Source organism: Protopterus annectens, chromosome 5.part1 (assembly GCF_019279795.1).
Source record: "Protopterus annectens isolate FY-2018-M chromosome 5.part1, PAN1.0, whole genome shotgun sequence".
Classification (NCBI taxonomy): Eukaryota; Metazoa; Chordata; order Ceratodontiformes; family Protopteridae; genus Protopterus; species Protopterus annectens.
Genome location: NC_056736.1, coordinates 339,708,953 through 339,728,698, shown reverse-complemented (window position 1 = coordinate 339,728,698; position 19,746 = coordinate 339,708,953). Strand labels below are relative to the sequence as shown.

At 37.9% G+C, this 19,746-nt stretch overlaps 1 protein-coding gene across 3 annotated transcripts in view; it reads right to left on the bottom strand.

The window, feature by feature from the left end:
• Positions 1–3,388: 3,388 nt before the first annotated feature.
• LOC122803415 (folate receptor gamma-like) overlaps positions 3,389–19,746 on the bottom strand; it is a 288,397-nt gene continuing 272,039 nt past the window's right edge. For all 3 annotated transcript variants that reach the window (XM_044073021.1, XM_044073022.1, XM_044073020.1), the window contains exon 5: positions 3,389–4,001. In XM_044073021.1, coding sequence (XP_043928956.1) covers positions 3,703–4,001 — 299 coding nt within the window. In that variant the 3' untranslated portion in view covers positions 3,389–3,702. The remainder of the gene's footprint in view (positions 4,002–19,746) is intronic.

Sequence of the window (19,746 nt, the reverse complement as noted above, 5' to 3'; positions counted from 1 at the left end):
ATGGCAGTGGCCTGTACAACAAAATCTCTCAGTTCGAAGCCTTCCTTACCCTCAAAGACATCAGAAGTTGTGTAATTACAGAAACTTGGTTGCAGTGTATACATTTCTCAGGGTACAACACCTATCACATATTCAAATACACTTAATTATTCATAACCCCGTTTCCTCTCCTCAGATACCATGATTGGTTTGGGGATTGGTATAATTGTTAAAGTGTATACCTTACAGATGCAAGGTATGGGGTTTGATTCTTACCTTTGAAAGGGAAACCTTACTAAGCTTAAAATGGCCCACAAGAGCAGTTAGCCTGGTATGAACCTATGATACAAATCTGGAACTGGTTTAAGTCCTGATTGCAGTCAATAAAATGAATTATCACTGTTATCAGCAAATTATAGAACTCCATATGTAACCCATTCAGAGCATGTAGTTTACCTTAACCAGTTAGAAAGTTAACCATTGAACCAAATACCTTTCTCATGGGTGATTTCAGCTATCTGCACATAAACTGGCAAACATATATTACCATTAAAAAATATGCACAGGGATTTCTGGACTGTGTAAACACCAGTGCACTGACCAGATTGTTCCTCCTACCCACCAGAGGTGTTAATGTTTTTAATCTTGTCATCACAAACATTTCCCCCTATTGCAGCACCCTGCTTGTTACCTCCTCCCTATCCAAATCTGACCATCTTGTTATGACCTTCTCCCTTAAAAATCTGCTTTGTAGTCTCCTAATAATTCCTCTACACTCAGGATTACTCCAAAGCCAATTATTTACTATTTGATCTTACTGATCATTACAAATGGTATAGTTCTCCATTAATCCTTGTACCCGCGGCAGGCTGCTCCCTACTGTTTGAATTTTACTCCCTCGTGGACATTTGTTCAAATCCATCATAAGAATAATGGTAAGTTTAAAAGTAAACCCTTATGGCAGAACTGCACATCAGCAAAATGTATAAGAAAAATGAAAAAAAATCCCAGCCATCTCTAAAAGATGTCCACTTCATCATTATAAAAGGGATTTAAAACTGGAAAGTAAGTCACTTAAACTTACCATTAGGAAATGGAAGTCAGTCTGTGAACTTAGGGTTTCAACAAATTCAAAAGACGACCATAAGGCCTTCTTCAGCTATATTGGGAAGCAGTTAGCACAGAAGACCAAACTTCTGAACTCTTACTGAGCAGTTTACTCTGACCAGGGTTCAGGGTTTGATTTCTCCCACATTCTTTTACCTATGAGTGACTCTCACTTAAACCAGATAGTACGTCCAGGTCATTCTTGAAAGGTACAATTTGTCCAGTGGATTTATCTGGTCAGCAAATTGGTAAAATGCAAGTAAAATAACCAGCAATTCTGTACCAAACTTACTGTTAATGGTACCTTCTATTCTGACTCAAGCAACAGCCTGTTATCTGTTCATCCCATTCCCCTATACACCTCCCCTTCCAAAACTACTTTGAAATACATCATTTTGGCACATTCCAGAATTAAAAATACTAGTTCCATGGATCCTAACAATATCCATGAATGTCTGCTGAGAAGCACTTAGTCCCATCTTGCAAAGCCCCTCCATCAGCTCTTCAGCATAAGTCCCTCCAGTGATTACATCTCTGAGGTATGAAGAACAGGTGGTGTGTACCCTCACGTAAAGATAGTCCCTCTACTAACCCTGGGAATTACAGGCATAATAGTCTCACTAGTACCATTTGGAAGACTATAGAACATATTATACCTGAAGTAATACGCAATGATGTAAGTGATCTTTTATCCATGGATGCACAGCAGTTCAGCTTTGTAAAAGGCAGTTCATGCCTGCTCATTTAGATTGATTTCTATACAATGGCTACTGAGGCCATGGATACAGGGCAGACAGTCCACACTATCTTTCTGGACCTTACACACTTATCTCACATGAAATTGATGACATGATATTATGTGAGCATGGCTAAACAAGTTTGCTAAAAAGTAAAAGTAATGTCTTTCGGCTTTTCCCGGTTAGGGGTTGCCACAGCGGTACTCAGGTCTGCTAATGATTGGCAGTGAATTTTAACGGTGTCAAGTTGCCAGCCCCATGCCCAAGCTTCAAAGAAGGCACACCCATTCATGCACGCACCTACCTGCATGCCTTTATGCGTCACTCGACCACGGGGTGGACATGCAGGCTAAAAACTGATGGCTATTGTCATATCACATTATGACACTCAAATTCTCCAGGAAGAGCTGGACTAAAATAATTTTTGGTGTGTTAAAATGCAGAGTTGATTTATTTTGTAAACTTAGCATCACTGCTGCTTACTATACATACACCATCAGACTGGTGCTAGGATCAGGTATGTAATTAAGGGTCCTCAGTCCCTGAACTGCCTCAGCAATGAGTTTGACCATGTAGATGTCCATATGGAAGTGAAAAATCTTAGATATTTCACTTTGGGGGAGGTGCAGAGAGACATTGTTGAGTTCTACACTTTTTTCTCTGAAGAAGGCACTGTTGACCTGCATTCTACCTTAACCAAGAGTGATGCCTAAATTCAAGTTATAGAATAATGGGTTTAATAATTGGCTAGCAAACTGATGTCTTTCTAGCGAGACCAGTGTGTGTGTCTGTATGGCATAAAATTGGTCAACTGACCTCCCTCTTACACACTTTTCCAAAGACAGCCTGCACCTGTTGATAACAGACTAACATTGATAACCACATCTGTAATGGATAGAATCATTCTACCTTGTACAATCTATTTTTCATGTTATCTTCTCAAGTTCCAAAGAAGTTGTAGTCCTGCTTTACTCCTTTCTTATTAAGCCAGTCATTAAATATAATACTCCCTTTGGCATTTCTCTGTCTAAATAGCTACATCAGCTTGACAGACCTCAACAGTTCCTTGTAAAAAAAAAGAAAGGGTTCAGTAGCCCTAACTATTCTGAGAGACTGGGGGGAGTGATCTCTGCTTAGTCTTCCCATGCAAAGAATGACTCAGCACTCTTTGAACTCGTCCTAAATTGAACCAGAGGTAAAGCAAGTAACAGTCTGGAAACCAAATCCTACACTACCATATAAACAGCACCACCTGGCATGGCAAGTACATAACCTGACATATATTCTATTTCTGAAATTAACTGTGTTTAGATATCAGGCAGCATTTAAAACCAGTCTGGGTGATTTGATGGGTGATCACAAATTTGCATCTGTGATAGGTAGAGAAATGCTACTTAATAGCACATACACTGTTAGTCTCCCACCAGCTTAGCAAGAACCTATAAACCTAAGAATGCATTTAGTTTCATTGTAGTTAGTTATGGATAGGCTGCTCAGCCAAACACTTAAGACCCAACACCAGCATTCACCAGACTTCTGTGGAGCAGATTTTATAAAATCAGAGCAATATTTAATTTTTTGTTTTATTCTTCAGATTGAAATTTCTTGAAGTAAGCATGGTATACATGTTTATTTTTCACTTCACAGTTGTTTTCACATTCAGTTTGCTAGAAATTTCAGTTTGTAAGGTCACAAAACAATTCCAATTGATTATATTGGAAAACAATTCACTTTGTACACCATTGAGCTGAGCCAATGGCAACAAGGCAGTTGCATAGTGGGTAACTGAATAGTACTTGACTTGGCACAGTGTATGAGGCAGTTTCACAGTACATGCTCCTTTACTGATGACGGTGACATTATTTTCTTCCAAGTTTGGTTAAAAAGTCTCCAGATTCAACAGAAGGACCAAAAGTGGTATGCCCAGGATGGCTGAAATCATCAGTTGAACTGATGAGGCACCATCAATAAGACCCATTTGGATAGCATAGTGCTTCGTAACTGGAGGATTGGGATTCTGACCTTTATCAAACCAAAGTTGCATACATTTGTTGCTTTTCCGTTTATAAGTTGTGTATTTGTAAGAATTGCTCCATATCTTTTCACACATATCTGATGGCGTAGGAAACACTTCTGTAAATGGCCTGCATTGAGTGCCTTTAGGACACTGGTTGGTACCTAAACAGAGTAGGAAAAGTTATGTTAGGACATTTTCACTGAGGTGGATTGGAGCATAAACATACCAATATAATAAAAAGGATTTTAGTGTTTTGCTTCAAAGTTAACCCACACACAAACGCACTCACAAACATTACAGTAAAACACCTCTTGAAATGTGGTCATTCTAGTTTGATATCCCCTCAAATTGTGCTATACAATTTGATATTAGGTTCATTTGTCAGTATCAATTGACAGTCTTTATAGCTATATAGGCAGTGCTTATTTTTACTAATTGTGTAAAGTGTGTTGGACACTGTATACTTGTGGTGGTTAATTAGCTGAAAGAAAATGTGGAGGCACTGTATCTGTCTCTGATGTGTAGTCACATGGAACATCTTGCACACTTTTTTCTACACTAACATTTTTTACGTTTCTTCTTGTTTTGTAGACAATTGAAAATAAATTATGTACTTCCCTTTATAAGCACAAATGGATATTTACGCACTGTATGTAACATCAATAACTTAATAACCATTGACAAAGGGCTCATGCCAGCTCATACATTTTAGTAATTACAAAACCTTTGTTGATGCAATAAAAGGTAATACATCACACTTCCGTTCCAGTATCTTTGTGTTTTTTTGTTAGTGAACCAACATTTTTTTTCTTAATTTTTGTCTTCCATTCAAAAATGAAGTGATGACTAATAGATAAGTCACCCAGACAAGTCAGTTTTGTAGATATTGAGCCATTATTTTTGAGTAAATAGTGTGAGAGACTATCAAAGGTTTTTGCTACATCAATGAAAATTACACATTAGGTTGTTGTATTCCATGTAGATATTATAAGGCAGCGTTTGTCTATGGTCTTTTTGGAACCTGTGCTGCTGTTTACATAGAAAAGTTATCTTGGTTGAGATATTGGTGAGGTTAATCTGAAAATTTGTTTTCTTAAAAATTTTCATGGTATAGACAGGACTGAGATTGACCTGAAAGTATCTGATATTTTATTTTTTATTTATTTTTAGGTAGGGAAGTTATAGCTGACGTTTTCCATAATTCAGGAAATGTGCCTGTATGAAGAAAGAAGTTAATTATGTACTGCATTGGTATAGTGATGAGATATCACAAGCCTGTGTAAACCACAGGTATAGGTTAACTATGTGGCTGAATCTGTTTTAGCCATTTATTTATTTATTTATTTTCATTTGTTAACCGGGTTGGTCCAGCTGGGTTTGTCACCCATTTTCAGTGGAGACCGGAGGAGAAAAGCTCCATTAAGCATAGCAGTTTACATAAAAGTAGACAATTACTTCAAAGCTCTTATTAAACACATATTTTACAAAAAGAAATGTAGTTACTTAAAAAAATTAATACATGTGAAAAATAGATATAATAAACTGTTAAACATAGACAAGTTAAGCACAATGTGAGGAATGCCAAAAAAAACAGTGTACCTGTTGTATTTTACAGAGTATCAGTGTAATTACATATATACAATAACAGTTTAATTTGATAGAGCAAGTATCAGAGATTTGAAAAATCACTGTGATTGGGATGCATTAGTTGTATGGGAGGTAGATAAAAGAGGGGGTGAGGAGAGTTTATTAGGTTGGGGCTTGGCAAGGACAAATTTTGGAGTTAAGTAGGTGAGTCTTTAGTTTTTCTTTAAAGTGGGATGGGTGAATAATGGAACATATGTCCCTGTGAAGTTTGTTCCAGGCTTGGGCAATGGAGTATTTGTAAAGGTGTTTGCCTATTGTTTTTTTGGGTTGGTAGGTTTGTAATAGTAGTTGATTTGAGGTACGAAGAGTACGAGAAGGAGAATAGACTGAGATGAGAGAAGAGAGAGCAGGGCAGGATGAAGGTTTGTGGAGAAAGGAGTGTAGGTATTTGAAGTTGAGATAGCAGCAGTAAGTGGGGGAATTCAAGCCAGTGGAGAGAATTTAGGGTAGGCAGTGGTGTGCATTATATGGAGAGTTTGTGACAAATGTAGCTGTCTTATGGTAGGTTTGTTGGAGTTTGTTTAGGGTCATAGTTTGAATATGAGTGAAAACTGGGGCAGCATAAATAAGGGAGGGGAGGAGAAAAACTTGGGCAAGGGAGAGTCTAGCATTGGAAGTTAAACATTTTTTGTTACGATATAGAAGACCTAGTTTCTGGTGAGTCTTTTTTATACTTTGTAGGAAGCGCACATTGAATTTCAGTTCGTCATTGATGATGACCCGTAGGAGTTTAGTGTGAGCTTTAGGTTTGATAGTAGTGTTATCTGAGGAAGTGATAGTAAAGGTGGATTTGTGGTGAGAGAGGGAATGGGGAAGAAGTAGTAAAAGTTTGGGCTTTTTGGGGTTGAGGATGAGTAGGTTACTGGTTAGCCACTGTTCAGTAGATAGGAAGGTCTGTTGGGTAAGAGTATGAAGTTCAGAGATGTTGTCAGAGACAGAGATGAGGGTAGAATCATCAGCATATTGGATGAGGGTTGATAGTTTACAAGATGTGTGGAGGTCATTGGTAAAGATGTTGAAGAGTAGGGGTCCCAAGATGGAGCCTTGGGGACTTCCAGTTGGGACAGGTCTGAACGGAGAGGAGGAAGAGAGCCATTTTACTGATTGCTGCCAGCAAGATATGTAGCTGGAGAACCACGCAAGGGAGGAAGTAGATAGAGTGAGTTGTGCAGGTTTTGATAGCAATAGGGGATGGGGAACTGTATTGAAGGCCTTGGAAAGTTCAAGAAAGAGACAGGATAAGAGTTTATTATTGTCTATGGCTTCTGCAATGGTATGGGTAAAGGATAGGAGGGCAGTAGTTGTGCTGTGATTGGGATGAAAACCATGCTGGGTGGGGGTGAGGAGATTATGTTGGAGCAGGTGGTGAAGTAGTTGAGAGCATACCTCTCAACTGTACAGATTTTCGCAGAATGTCCAGATTTTTGCCTTATATTTTTGGTCCATCTTTCATAAAATTGTGGCTATCTAGCAAATTAGTGGCAAATCATTAAAGACTGAAGTTAGAAAATAATGATATACATTTGAGTTTTAGACTTCATCTTCTTCTTACCCTTCAGAAAATTCATGCTGATGCAAAACCTGTTATTCTTTCAACTAAGTCTGTAAGAGCAATATTTCAAAATTGTCCCTATTTGTACCATTTTCTTTATGACTTTGTCCAGATTTCTTACTCTAAGAGGTTGAGAGGTATGGTTGAGAGTGGACACATTTTTCGAGAATTTTTGAGAGATAGCTATAGGATAGCTATGGGGCGGTAGTTAGAAGGGTCAGTAGAGATACCACCTTTGTGCAGTGGAATAGTGAAGAAAGATTTCCAAGGGGTAGGGACAGTGGATTCCTGTATAGATCTATTAATTAGTATGGACACTAGATAGGCTATGGTGTCTGCAGCTAGTTTGAGGAGGGTAGGAAGTAGATTATCTGTGGAGGGAGAGCAGGGTTTGAGTTTATAAAGAAGAGATCAGATGTAGGAAGTGGAACCAGGATGTAAAGAGAAGGGAAGATTATTAGATAGGTTGGGAGGGGTAGACAGAGGAGTAGTGTTACTGTTTGATGGAATGAGTGACTGAATAGTATCGATAAAGTGTTTATTAAGTAGGGTAGCTGTTTCTAGAGGGGGTGTGTTGGGGAAGGGACAGGGGGTTTGAGGGATGGCCTGGAGACAGAATTTTATTAATAGTAGTCCAGAATTTTTGAGGGTTAGATTTGTTACTGAGTTGCCCAGAATTATAAAAGGACTTTTTGTCTGCATAGGCCTGTTTCTTAGTAAGATTTCTGAGGTGTTTATAGTTGTGAAATGGGGTAAATCCTTGGTTTTGATCCAGGCTTTCCAGGCTTTATCTCTTTTGACCATGAGGGACTTAGTTTCTTTGGAAAGCCAGGGGTCATGATTGGATTTTATTCTAATCTTTCTAAAAGGAGCAAGGGAGTTTAGGGTATTCAGAAAGATGTTATTGAATTTGTTGACTATGTCAACAAGTGGGATCTCTTTAATGAAAGACCAGTCTATGGAAGACAGAATAGAGTTGAATTGCATTAGATTGAAATTTGATAGAGATGAGGTTTGGGGGGGTTGGGTGATGTATCTGAGGACAGATTTGGGGAGGTGGTCACTAAGTTGATCTGGTAGAGTAGAGGGGTTGTGGTATAGGTGAGGGGAGTTGGTAACTATCCAGTCTATTATGGAGCTTGAGAATGAATTTTTATGGAGTCGGGTGGGGGAAGATATGAGTTGATGAAAACCATGTAAGTTGGTGCTGTTTTGGGGAGAGTTGGTTTTGAGTTTGGACCAGTCTAAGCTGACATCTCCTAAGATGAGGATTTCATAGGGTATGTTATGGGAGAACCAGGAGAGTATCTTTTCAAGAGTGTTTAAGTTGTTTCCAGGAGAGATAAAGATGGAGGCAACAGCTATTTTTTTGTGAGGGTTGAGGTGACAGTTAAGTATGATACGTTCAACTGGTTGAAAGTTGGGGATTGGTGTGAGGAGTGGTGATAGATTGAAGCTGTTGGAATGGAGGATGGCAGTACCACCTCCTTTTTTTGGGAATCTATCTAAGTGATAGATATTGTAGCCTGGTGGGAGAATTTCATTATTTGAGTTATGTGGCTTAAGCCAGGTTTCAGATAAGGTGAGGATGTGAGGGGTTTTAATGCTTATCCAGGCATGCAAGTCAGTGATTTTGTTGATTAGGCATTTAATATTTAGGCAGTATATGGCTAGGTATTTGTAAGTGGATGTGTTAGTTGTAGTGGGCTGGGGAGGCTGAAGATTTTTAGGGGAGAGAGGGGGGTTGGAGGGTAGGTGGTGTGGGTGGCTGGGAGGGGAAGAGATGGGGCCATGGTTGAGGTGCATATCTCTTAATAAGAGTATGTTATTAATGAGTAGGGTGAGTATAGGGAAATGTGAAGGTAGTTTATAGAGTTTGGGTTTGGATTTATAGTTAGGAGGGAGTGTGTGCAACTTAGGTATTTTGTGCAGATGTGTTGGGGAGGTTAAATAGGGCTGGAGAAATGTTGTTGAAAGAAGATGTTGAATGAGCTTCAGTGATATAGGAGGTTGGAGAGTGTAGTGGTGGGTAGGGGAGGTGAAATTGCTAAGAGGTTTGGGTATAGAGAAAGAAAAGGAGGGGGATGGTAATAATAAGGTGTTGCATTTTTATGATGAAATGGGATAATGGAATAGATTTCATTTTAAAGAAGTAGTTCAGAGTAGGAAGTGATGTAGTGTAAGAGATGATGAAGGTTTCAGGAGAAAGGAAGGGGAGGGAATTTAAATGTGATCAGAGCTAGACAGGAAGTTGTTTGTGAGTGGATGGTCAGGAAGGAAGGGGAGGGAGTGAATGGAATAAAGGAAATTGTAGTGGGGTAGGTAGGAATGGGGGTAGGGTAGAGTAGGGGAGCAAAGAGAGCCCGAGTGTAGCAAGGGTGAACGGAGTGTGGCTTACACCCGGATCAAGTAAAGTCAAAAAGTAATCAGTAAAAGAGATGTTAGAACTAGCTGGGGGCTGAAGATAGAGGGATACTGACAAGCAAAGGTAAAATTAGCAGAAAGTAAAACTAAGCAGGGAATCCCTTGGGAGAAGCACAAATCTTAGGCTGCAGTGGTAGAGAAATGCGAAGAGAAAATACTCGTGCAGTGGAGTAGAAGAAATGTAACAGTGTGGCTTTGGAGGGAGGCAGGGGTATTTCATTTAGCAGAACAACAGGAAGGAAAGGCAAGCAATGGCTGTGTGAGAGAGTCTAGATAGAAAAGAAAGAATCCCAGGAAAGGGTAAGGTAAGGGAGGGAAAAAGACCAGAGAGTAAAGTGTGAGGAGTGAGAAGAGGAAAAAAGATAAAAATAGGAAGGTTAGGGCTGCTGGTGTCGTTTTTAAGAAGCGACTGGTAAGTTCAGTTTGTTTACACAGGTTAAACTAATAAACACAGGCACTATCAAACAAATAGATATGTACGACAAATATAGCTAGGAATATCTAAAATATAAGTCACTCGCTAGAGCACATACTTTGGTGGTCTTTTGTAGCTTATGGACTGCTGCAGGACCGACGACCAAAAATAAGGAAGGATATCTTTTAAGGTCTACAAATTATTGTTTCCTTACAGTGGCCAGGAGAACCGCGGACTTGGGTTAGGTGGTCTTTTGTAGCTTTATTTATTTATTTATTTATTTATTTATTTTACATTTGTTGGCCGGGCTAGTCTAACTGGATACATGTCCATTTTCAGTAGAGGCCTGGGGAGAAAAGCTCCACTTTAAACTAAATAAATCAAGACAAACAAAAGTTCATGCAATATATACAGTACGTAAACTTGAAGAATTTCTTCATCAAATTGAGTTATACAGAACTAAAAATATACAGATTGTGACTACTGAGTTTAATAAGGTAAAATACAGTATTATTACCAAAGGAAAGAGATAGATATTCTTGATTAGTATATTGGGTATAAATGTGCCTTTGTAAAGATGTAAATTGGTTATGAAAAAGTGTATAACACTGAGAAGTAAGAGAATTATTGAATCTATGTACATGGGGAAGTAGTTACAGTCATAGTGAAAGAAATAGATTGGTTTATATACAAGGTGGAAAGATAAGAGCTCACTGAAGAAGGCAAGGTTGTTAAGAGCATACTTATGGACTGCTGCAGGACCAACGGCCAAAAATAAGGGAGGATATCTTTTAAGGTCCACAAATTATTGTTTCCTTACAGTGGCCAGGAGAATCGCAGACTTAGGTTAGGTGGTCTTTTGTAGCTTATGGACTGCTGCAGGACTGACAGCCAAAAATAAGGGAGGATATCTTTTAAGGTCCACAAATTATTGTTTCCTTACAGAGGCCAGGATTTACTGAAGTGTGACTGATTTGAGAGAACATATTAGGCAAGATACTCTGTACGATACTATGGGTAGATTAAGGGATTGATTGTAGGTACTGTGGAGATGAAGGACTGATTTGAAAAATGTGAGGTTAGAAGTCTGGCAATATCAGTTGGGTCTGTGGCTGTGGTTTACTCTGATTATGGGTTATGTTATTGTCATTGGTAGATTTACCTGCCAGTTTATTTCATTATTTTCAGAGCATTAGTGGGTTATTAATGAGTCACAGTAGTTTATTTTTATATAAAAGATTTGTACTGCTGATGAGATTTTGAACTTGTTTCAAAATTAAGAGAAATTTTGGCAAGATGTCTTGAATTTTGGGATTTCATATTGATACCAAACATTACCACTTCAATGTTGTTTTAATTCAGTATTAAAGAGGGGATGAGAATTATTTTCCTTATTTTGTAAGAAATTAAAAATATTTACTCTGAGTAAGTACTAAGATATTCAGTAAGTCTTAGAAGACAGTGCTTGTGTCTGATTGTGTAGAATAACTACTGTTAAACTGATGGCTGCCAGTACACAGTCTGGATAGCAGTGTATTTCCTTAGATGGGGATCTGAACTAATTGCCCTTCCTCATAGTGGTATTTTTTCTGACCCATGCCTCTTGACATCAACCTCTGCTGCAACCTGCCAATTTATTCCTCATCACCTTGGTAAGACCCATTCAAAGTTCAGTTATCATCCAGTCGACAATGACTGATGTTCTATTTTCTGGCTCTAGACCCACCCCTGGCAGCTAATTCGTGTTGACATATGTCTGTGCCTTCTACACCTGCTAAGCCTTCCCCTGTTTGCATACACATTCCATTACATGTGCAATGAATGCTGCTATGTCAGCACAACAACACATCTTGGTAGAGACAATCTTGCTTGCTGTACAGTCTCTCTCAGGTAGGCACTGCAACTGCAGCAGCCTGTGTCAGTTACTCACCCACTCATTCCTAGCCTCCCTCACTGCTTCCTGCAATTCCTAGTTCATTAACTGATCCAGTATCATCTATGTTTCAGCCAGTACTTTATCTCTGTGTGCCAGGAACTGACCTTAGTGGTATGGATTTTGCCACAGAGGTGGTTCTGATTAAATCAGAGTCACTTAAGTTCACAAGTTATGTTTGTGTATTGGTTTACTGTGTATGTTGGTTTGCCATGTGGGATTATTAGGTAATGCTTAACTTATGATGAAATCATTTCTAGAGAGGGATTTGCCCTAGCTTGATTGTTTAAACATTATTGTAGTTAACATCTAAATGGTGCCCCCTCCTCAACTAATTTCAGGAAAAAAGTCCTTCAGAACCTAAGTGAGGAGCTATTATGTAGATATATGTGCTGCATAAAATATTAACTCTTTGCAACCTCATTTCTTGATATAGCAAATAACCAGTACAAAAAAATGGATTATCAAACTAAGCAGGAATTGCTAACATAATTGTGTAAGCTACATAGTACCTCTCAGCAGCTTTGCTAAACTGTAGGAAACATTTCCTTGCTACTGAAACAAACACTGAATGTCATTCATTAAAGGAGCTGTGATTGTGCTTTTGGCTGATTAAGTGAATACAGCTTCTCCTTAAAGGAACTAATCATGCTTATTGTACAACAACAATCTTTCTCCCTAACATCTTGCACTCACGGACGGTGTCTGCCTCTCCCCCTGCCCTTGCTATGGCTTTCCGAAGGAGAAAAGCTCTATGTAAAAAGGTCAGTGCAGTGCTGTCACACTATAGCAGGTTTCAACAAGCATTTTCGAACTTTAATTTAAAAAAGTATATGTAATATATGTGATTCCTGGAGCATACTGATTGTGCGCCAAAGTTAAGAATAAAATAACCTTGTTATTGTGAGGTTTATATGTAAGCACCTCACTATTAACAAATGTCTTTACAGTGAGGTGTTTACTTATGAGCATATGGTATTAGTGAGCTTCTTGCTCTGACATAGTACTGTCCACAGAACTGCAACATGAACCTTCTGACAGCTTTAGAAATTGTAACATACTTTATGCTGCCTTGCCAACAAAAAAAGGAAGGCATAACAAACTACCTAAGAGCTTTTAAAGCAGCTGTTGCTTAATTAGGTTCATAGGTTCATAGGTACATACTAGGCTATCTGCCCTAGGGCATTTATAAGCCTAGCCAGAGTGTGTTTGGCTTTCGCCACCCATTTTAAATTAATTTTGCTATGCCTTTTTTTGAGGTTAGTATACTGTGCCTCTGTCTAACAGTGACACAGAAGTGATAGCCGGGGTAAACCTACGATCTCCCATCCACTCATCAAGATTCCTCTTGAAGAGAGTCAATGAGGGACTCTGCCTAACCTGGACTAGGATTTTATTCCAGAGTGAAGGGAGCCTCTGGGTTATGAATCTGTCCCTCCAGCATGTCCTATTTATTTCAGTGCTGAGGTTCAAGTCTCTCGAGCGTGTAGCTCGATGGGATTTGGATTTTCTGAGGTGCAGCATGTCCATTAATTCCGGGTTGGACATGGCTTTATACGTCAGGCACAGATCGCCTCTGAGCAGGCGATATGCCACTGAGTAGAGCTGGAGTTTCTTTAACCGGGCAGCATATGGCATCTGTTTGAGCCCTTTGATCCTCTTGGTGAGGTACTTTTGGGGTCTTTCCAGTTGCTGCAGGTGTCTGGTAAGGTACTTCCCAAAAGGGGCATTGTACTCAATCATGGGCCTTATGAGGGATGAGTAAAGAGGCACGATGACCTCCCCTGATCTAGATGTGAATCCCTTCATGATTAGGTGGGCTATATAAAATTAGAGGTATACATTGCTTCTGGCCACCATTTATGTAGCAGTGTGTTACATCTTTTAAATATGATAGATAGTTCACTATGCCACAGTTTATTTTAAATCTGGTAATATACTGGAGTTGATACAACTCCCCCATTTGTTGCAAATAAATTATGATTGGAACATCATACCTCTCAACATCTTAGTGCAATAAATCATGACAAAGCCTAAAATAATGAGGGGACAAAGGCCTAAAAATAGGGAGAGATTTTAAATATTACTCTTATAAACTTAGAAAGTTGATTAAATAACAGAATTTGTGTTAGCGCACATTTTCTGAAGAATATCACGTCTAAAACTCAAATGTATTTAATTATTTGGTGACTTCAGTCTTCAGTGATTTGCCAGAAAGCTACAAATTTTATGAGGAAGAGAAAAGAATATATGAGGCAAAAATGTGGACCTTCTGTGAAGATCTGGACAGTTGAGAGGTATGGTTGGTCTGTAGTCATAACTTCAGTCATTCATATGTTCTCAAAACGTATTCCATGATCTTTGTCTTAAGCTTCATGCTGTTGAGGCAAATTTCTTGGAATTCCTTTTTTGAACATGTAAAAAAACGGTTATGATTGATGACCCAACCATAATACTATTATAGTGATGATAAAAGACTTTATCAATAACAAACATAACATCAGTAATAAAAATCATAATGATATTAACTTAAAGTTGCAGTTCTCATCTATGCACTGATAATACAAATGCAATACTTAAAAAAAATAAATAAATATATATATATATATATATATATATATATATATATATATATATTTAGGAATATACCTCACCCAAATTTTACAAGTCAAAAAATAAAAGCATGTAACCTATAAAGAGGGTACAGGAACAAATAGTATGGGAGATCACAATGCAAAACAGATAAAGAGAAATGAGAGGGCCATAGAAGTAAGTGAGAGAATACTTAATTGGTAGTTGGGATCTAGAGAAAGAGAATAAACATAGGGGTTTAGGGAAGAATAGAAAGGATAGCATATATGGGAGTGTGGACAAAAAGGGGCAAAAGAGAAAAAATTCTAGGGTGAGGAGAAAAAGGAATTAAACAATAAATTGACAGGTCAGGCACTGGTAACTTCTAATTCTGACAAAGAAGTAATGAGAATATGATTCAGTAACACTAAAAGAGATGAGCACAGAGTTCACAGCATACTGCAAGTTGTAGCTGCAGTCTATGTAACCGTGTGCATATGTAGAATAAAGTTTAAGCTTGACATGCAAATCAAACAGATCAGCTGGCACACTGATATTACTGAATAGCTTAAATTAACAAATGGAAAGACAAACCTACACAAAATCAGTCTATTGAAGATTAAATATTTTGAGTTATGTACAAAGAAAATGGTTAAAAATATTGAATACTGTCACTGGACCAGCTGTGGTTTCTTAATTATCAGCAACTAAGAACTTTTGAATAGCCTAAATAAAGAATTGAAAAAAACGTAAACATATTCACTAAATCAGCCTAGTGAAATGTGAATATTCTGAGTTAAATGCAAAGCAAAATGGTTAAAATATTGAATAGTCTCACTACACCAAATGCGGCTTCTTTATTATGAGTAATTAAGAACTTGACCTTGTCTCCATTTTGTAAAAATGCAGTTTATCTGAGTACTGTATTCAAATGTCTGGTTAATGCTGGCTCCTGACCCACTTTACCATCATTATCTCTCACTGCACTATTTAAGGTAGTACAGATACAGTGATATATGAGAAGGCAGATTTTATGTTATTTCTTTAGAATTAGAATGGCACTGTTCACCCTTCAGACTTTGTAACTATAGTGCAGTTTGTAGTACTAGTTTCTTAGATGATTTGTTAATCAAGTGATCATGGTTTCCTTATGCATTACTTCATTCTTATCAAAAGTACTTAAAAAAAAAAAAAACAGTTGTATTACTTTCTTCATCATTTGTTAAACGTGAATGGTTCTTAGTTTCCTGTATTCTGCTCCTGTCTACTTAGCCACATTGGGTGTCTGTTTTATAGTGCATGGTCTGCTAGAAAACACATACAAATTTGCCCACAGCACTCCTTTAATGCAGTCTGCAGTGGTAGAGCTGATTTAAATATTCTTTGTTCCCCAGCAGTTGTTTAATGGGCAGTTTCCAGGAAAAGTGGCATTCCATTTTCTGGTTGTTGCTATAAATGATTAAGGGCTCATACACAGCTAAATAAATTCATTAAATGACATGCAAAATATGAATGCGTTCCTTGCCAGCCTTCTATGTACTCTGCCACAAATCTCTGGAATGTTTAATTATTATTATTACTATTATTTATTTATTTATATTTAACTAGGTATTATTAATTTATTCAGTCACATAGAGTGGCAGTGGTGCACTGGTTAATGTGTCAGCCGCACAGGACTTGGTTAATTTCTCAGGTGCAGTGCCTTGTGGACTCTGCACATCTGTCACATGTTTCACTAGGTACTCTGGTTTATTTTCACATTCCAAGAAAAATGTAAGCCCTGGTTGGCCAAACTGCTCTTGTACAAGCCTGATCATGGGATCCGGGGACTTGGGCTTGGTAATCCAAGACAGAGAAAGTAACACTTGTAAGCATGTATATGGGAGCACACATGTCAAAGGAGGGAGTAGATTGTTCTGTCATGATATGGGTGTTTGTATCAGCCACCAGGGATTGGGGACAGAGACCTAAAGACAAAAAAAAAAAAACTCTGATGACTGCCTGTATGACAGGTGATGGTTGGCAGGCAAAAGGAGGGAAAAATTATATAAAAAAATTCTACAGCATAGGTAAATGGTGAAGTAATATAGCAACATAGTTTGAATTTAATATGCATTAGGCAAGGTAGTATTGACAGTCTCTATACGAGTCATCCAGTCAAAGACTGGAGAAGAATGGGGTTGTATGACATACTAGCATATACACTGTAGCGTAAAGCAAAGCCATAACAAGTGAACAGCATATGCATATCAGCAGAGTTGAGAAATTACAGCAGGAAAGCTGTAGAAAGCACATGGTCATGGGTGAGCTATTGCGAGAATTCATATTTAGAATTCATATATGATATGGGAGCAAGAAATTACCCAGTTTAGTTACCTTAAAGCAGTTCTGCTAGCAGCTGTATAGAAGTTAAGACAGTGGGGAAAATCTGATGCCTGTGCAGATGGCTATATCTCACATGTCAGATAAGAATAAGTTCCAGAAAGTAGTAAGCTTCAGTGATTCTGGCACCAGCATTAGGGAGCAGGAGAAAAGTTTTAGGGTTAGTGAGTGGCAGGAGAGTTTTGGATTTAGGAAGCATGAAGGATGTTTAGGGTTAGGGAGTGATACAAGAGTATAAGTTTAGGGAGGAGATTGTTGAGTTTTAAATGCATGAAGTGTTCAGAGACTTTGGGGATTAGGGAGGGGGAATTGGGTTATATGTTTAGGGAGCAATCAGAGATTTTAGGTGTGGGGGGTAGAGTTTTAGATCTAGGGAGATATCTGGGATTTTAGAGTTAGGGAGGGGAGGTGAAATTTTGGATTTAGGGAATGACTGGGGACTTCAGGGTTAGGGAGCCGAGGTAGGGTTTTAGGTTCATGGAGTGGGAGTGGGACTGTAGTTTTAAGGTTAGGGAGTAAGGACTCTTGTTAGAAACTGGGTGGGAGTTTTAAGGTTAGAGTTAGTGATCTGGTAGGACTGTATAGTTAATTGTCTAGAGTAGGATGTCAAGAGGGCTAAGTAATTAAGATCATACTGCTTAGAGTTAGAGCACTTGCCTTTATGAATAAGTAGCAGCGAACAAGTGTGTTCTTGTAGAAGACTCCTCAATAAAATGCTTGCATCCAACTTGCAATGCCATTTTAATTAGAATTAGAATTCCAATAACTTATTACCACACTCAGCCCCTAAAGACTTCTTTTTTAAATTTGTAGATACAAATTCAAAAGCACCATCTTGACAAAAAATATGTATGCATTTGAAAAAAATTTTTTTCTAAATTACTTTATCAAGTGTTTCAAAAAATAAATACTTCTCGCTGTCTTGCCCATGTAAAAAGACAATACAATAGGGTGATTTATATACTCCCTGTAGTTCTGCGAATGCAGGATGAAGTACCAGTTTCTACATAAAAAATAAATCACAACCTGTTTAAGAACCTAATGAGCTATATTTGTGACATTTGAATGCTCCTTTCTTTTTAGCAGATAATGAAACCTGGTAATGTGTTTTAGTAGAATTTCTAGTAGGTTCATTTTACAGCTATATGTGAAAACTGGCACATTACCCACCACCTTAGCCAGATTAAAATTTGAGGTTAAGGTGCAGCTAGCCCTAATAATGTTTTCAGTATTTGTCCTATCTTTCACATAATTCAGAATGAATTGTACACCATTTATTTACTTTCCATATGTATATCACTTCTTGCATTGTTACAAAGTTACTTTTCCAGTGTTGTATACAATAAATCTCAGCCTGTTTCCAAAACATCTTTCATATCCTCTAAACTTGTTTCTGTTTCATATCTGTCAAGCATATCCCTAGTTACCCTTGAGAATATTTTAACTGCATAACATAGATGATTATTATTAAAACTCGGAGACTGGTATTCACTACTACTGTTTTATGTATGTGCACTGCCAAATTAATGCCATGTTTACATATCACCATGTACAAAAACAGTGTGTCACCAAAACTGATGCTGTGTTCATGCTAAATTGCAATTATTCAGTAATTCCACACAATTCATTTAATCCTAATAATTTTTATCAAAACAGTAATTTAACATTTTCATTAAAACTTGCTGTGCATTTCAAATTTTTCCATTCTTTATAAGCTAGAAAGGCATATATGGGTGCCACTGTAGTTCTCATTGCTGTTCCTAATTTCTGAATAACATTTCTTGTTCAAATAATGCATATTTGTTAAGGACACACTTTAGCAAAGAAATTATTTATGTGATGGGTACATTACTTTTTTATTATTGTGCTAACACAATAACATTCACATCAGCTTCATGTTCAATATTTGAATATAGGACACAAATGTGAAATGATAATAAAAAGTCTGTCTCTGATACATTCACATATTTAACAATTACAAAAATCTTTTAGTAGTTTTCAGATAATATAGTCCCATAACCATTGGCTTCAAGAATGACTGTAAGTAATTAGCTGTAGTCTCATTGAAATAACCCTAACAGTAATGGTCACAGAGGGGATATTCCCTATTCTGAGTCACCCTAGGAAGCCCAAACAAAATGAATGAAGAGCCTCTTGAAGGATGTACTAATGAAGTATCTGGCATTTTGCTTTGCACTTTTCTGGGATAGACTGTGTTTGCGTCAAAATCTTGGTATCCTTGGGGCTAATAGAAATTGAGGAGACCAACAAGATGATTGCAGGAGTTTTATAGCAACTTATATGATGTTGTGAGTTGTATATACATGCTGCATAGTTAACCAGTCAGATTTAGGACACCCTTGGATCAGTAGTGCCATCTCTTCCTGGACCCCATAATATATTTCACTACTTAGTAGCAGAGGTTGGCAAATCTATGTAGACCCCTTTGACACTCAGAGGATGGGTCCCTGTCTGCTTGGACAAGAGCTTACAGACTGGTGGTCAAGAAGTGCTCAAACTTCTTGTTTGTTTTTGTTTTTTTTAATGTGTATTCTGTATGGTTGCAAGAAACTAGCTGCAGATCAAAAAAAAAAAAATCCCAGGTATTTGAAGATCTGGATTACCTGACTGTGTTTCATCTATTGCTTTTATACTGGTAGAAAATTGTCCAAGTTCCACTTTGGACTACCAAATAGGATGGCCTTCATCTTGTAAAGACAGTGGTCAGCATTCTATTCCATAGGTACTGCCTCAGAGTGTGGAGTTCCTACTGCAGTTTGGCTTTAACGGTGCATATATCAGTGGAGATGTACAACAGGGTATGCTTTACATGCAGAATGCCCCAGTTTTTCCATAATTTATTCACATATGCATTTAACAGATGGGACCAAGAAATAGCTCTTGAGGAACATCTACCAGTACCCAAGGAGGTTCTAGGATGGTAGTGTCAGTCTTGGCTCGTAATCCTAGTGGACAGATGAC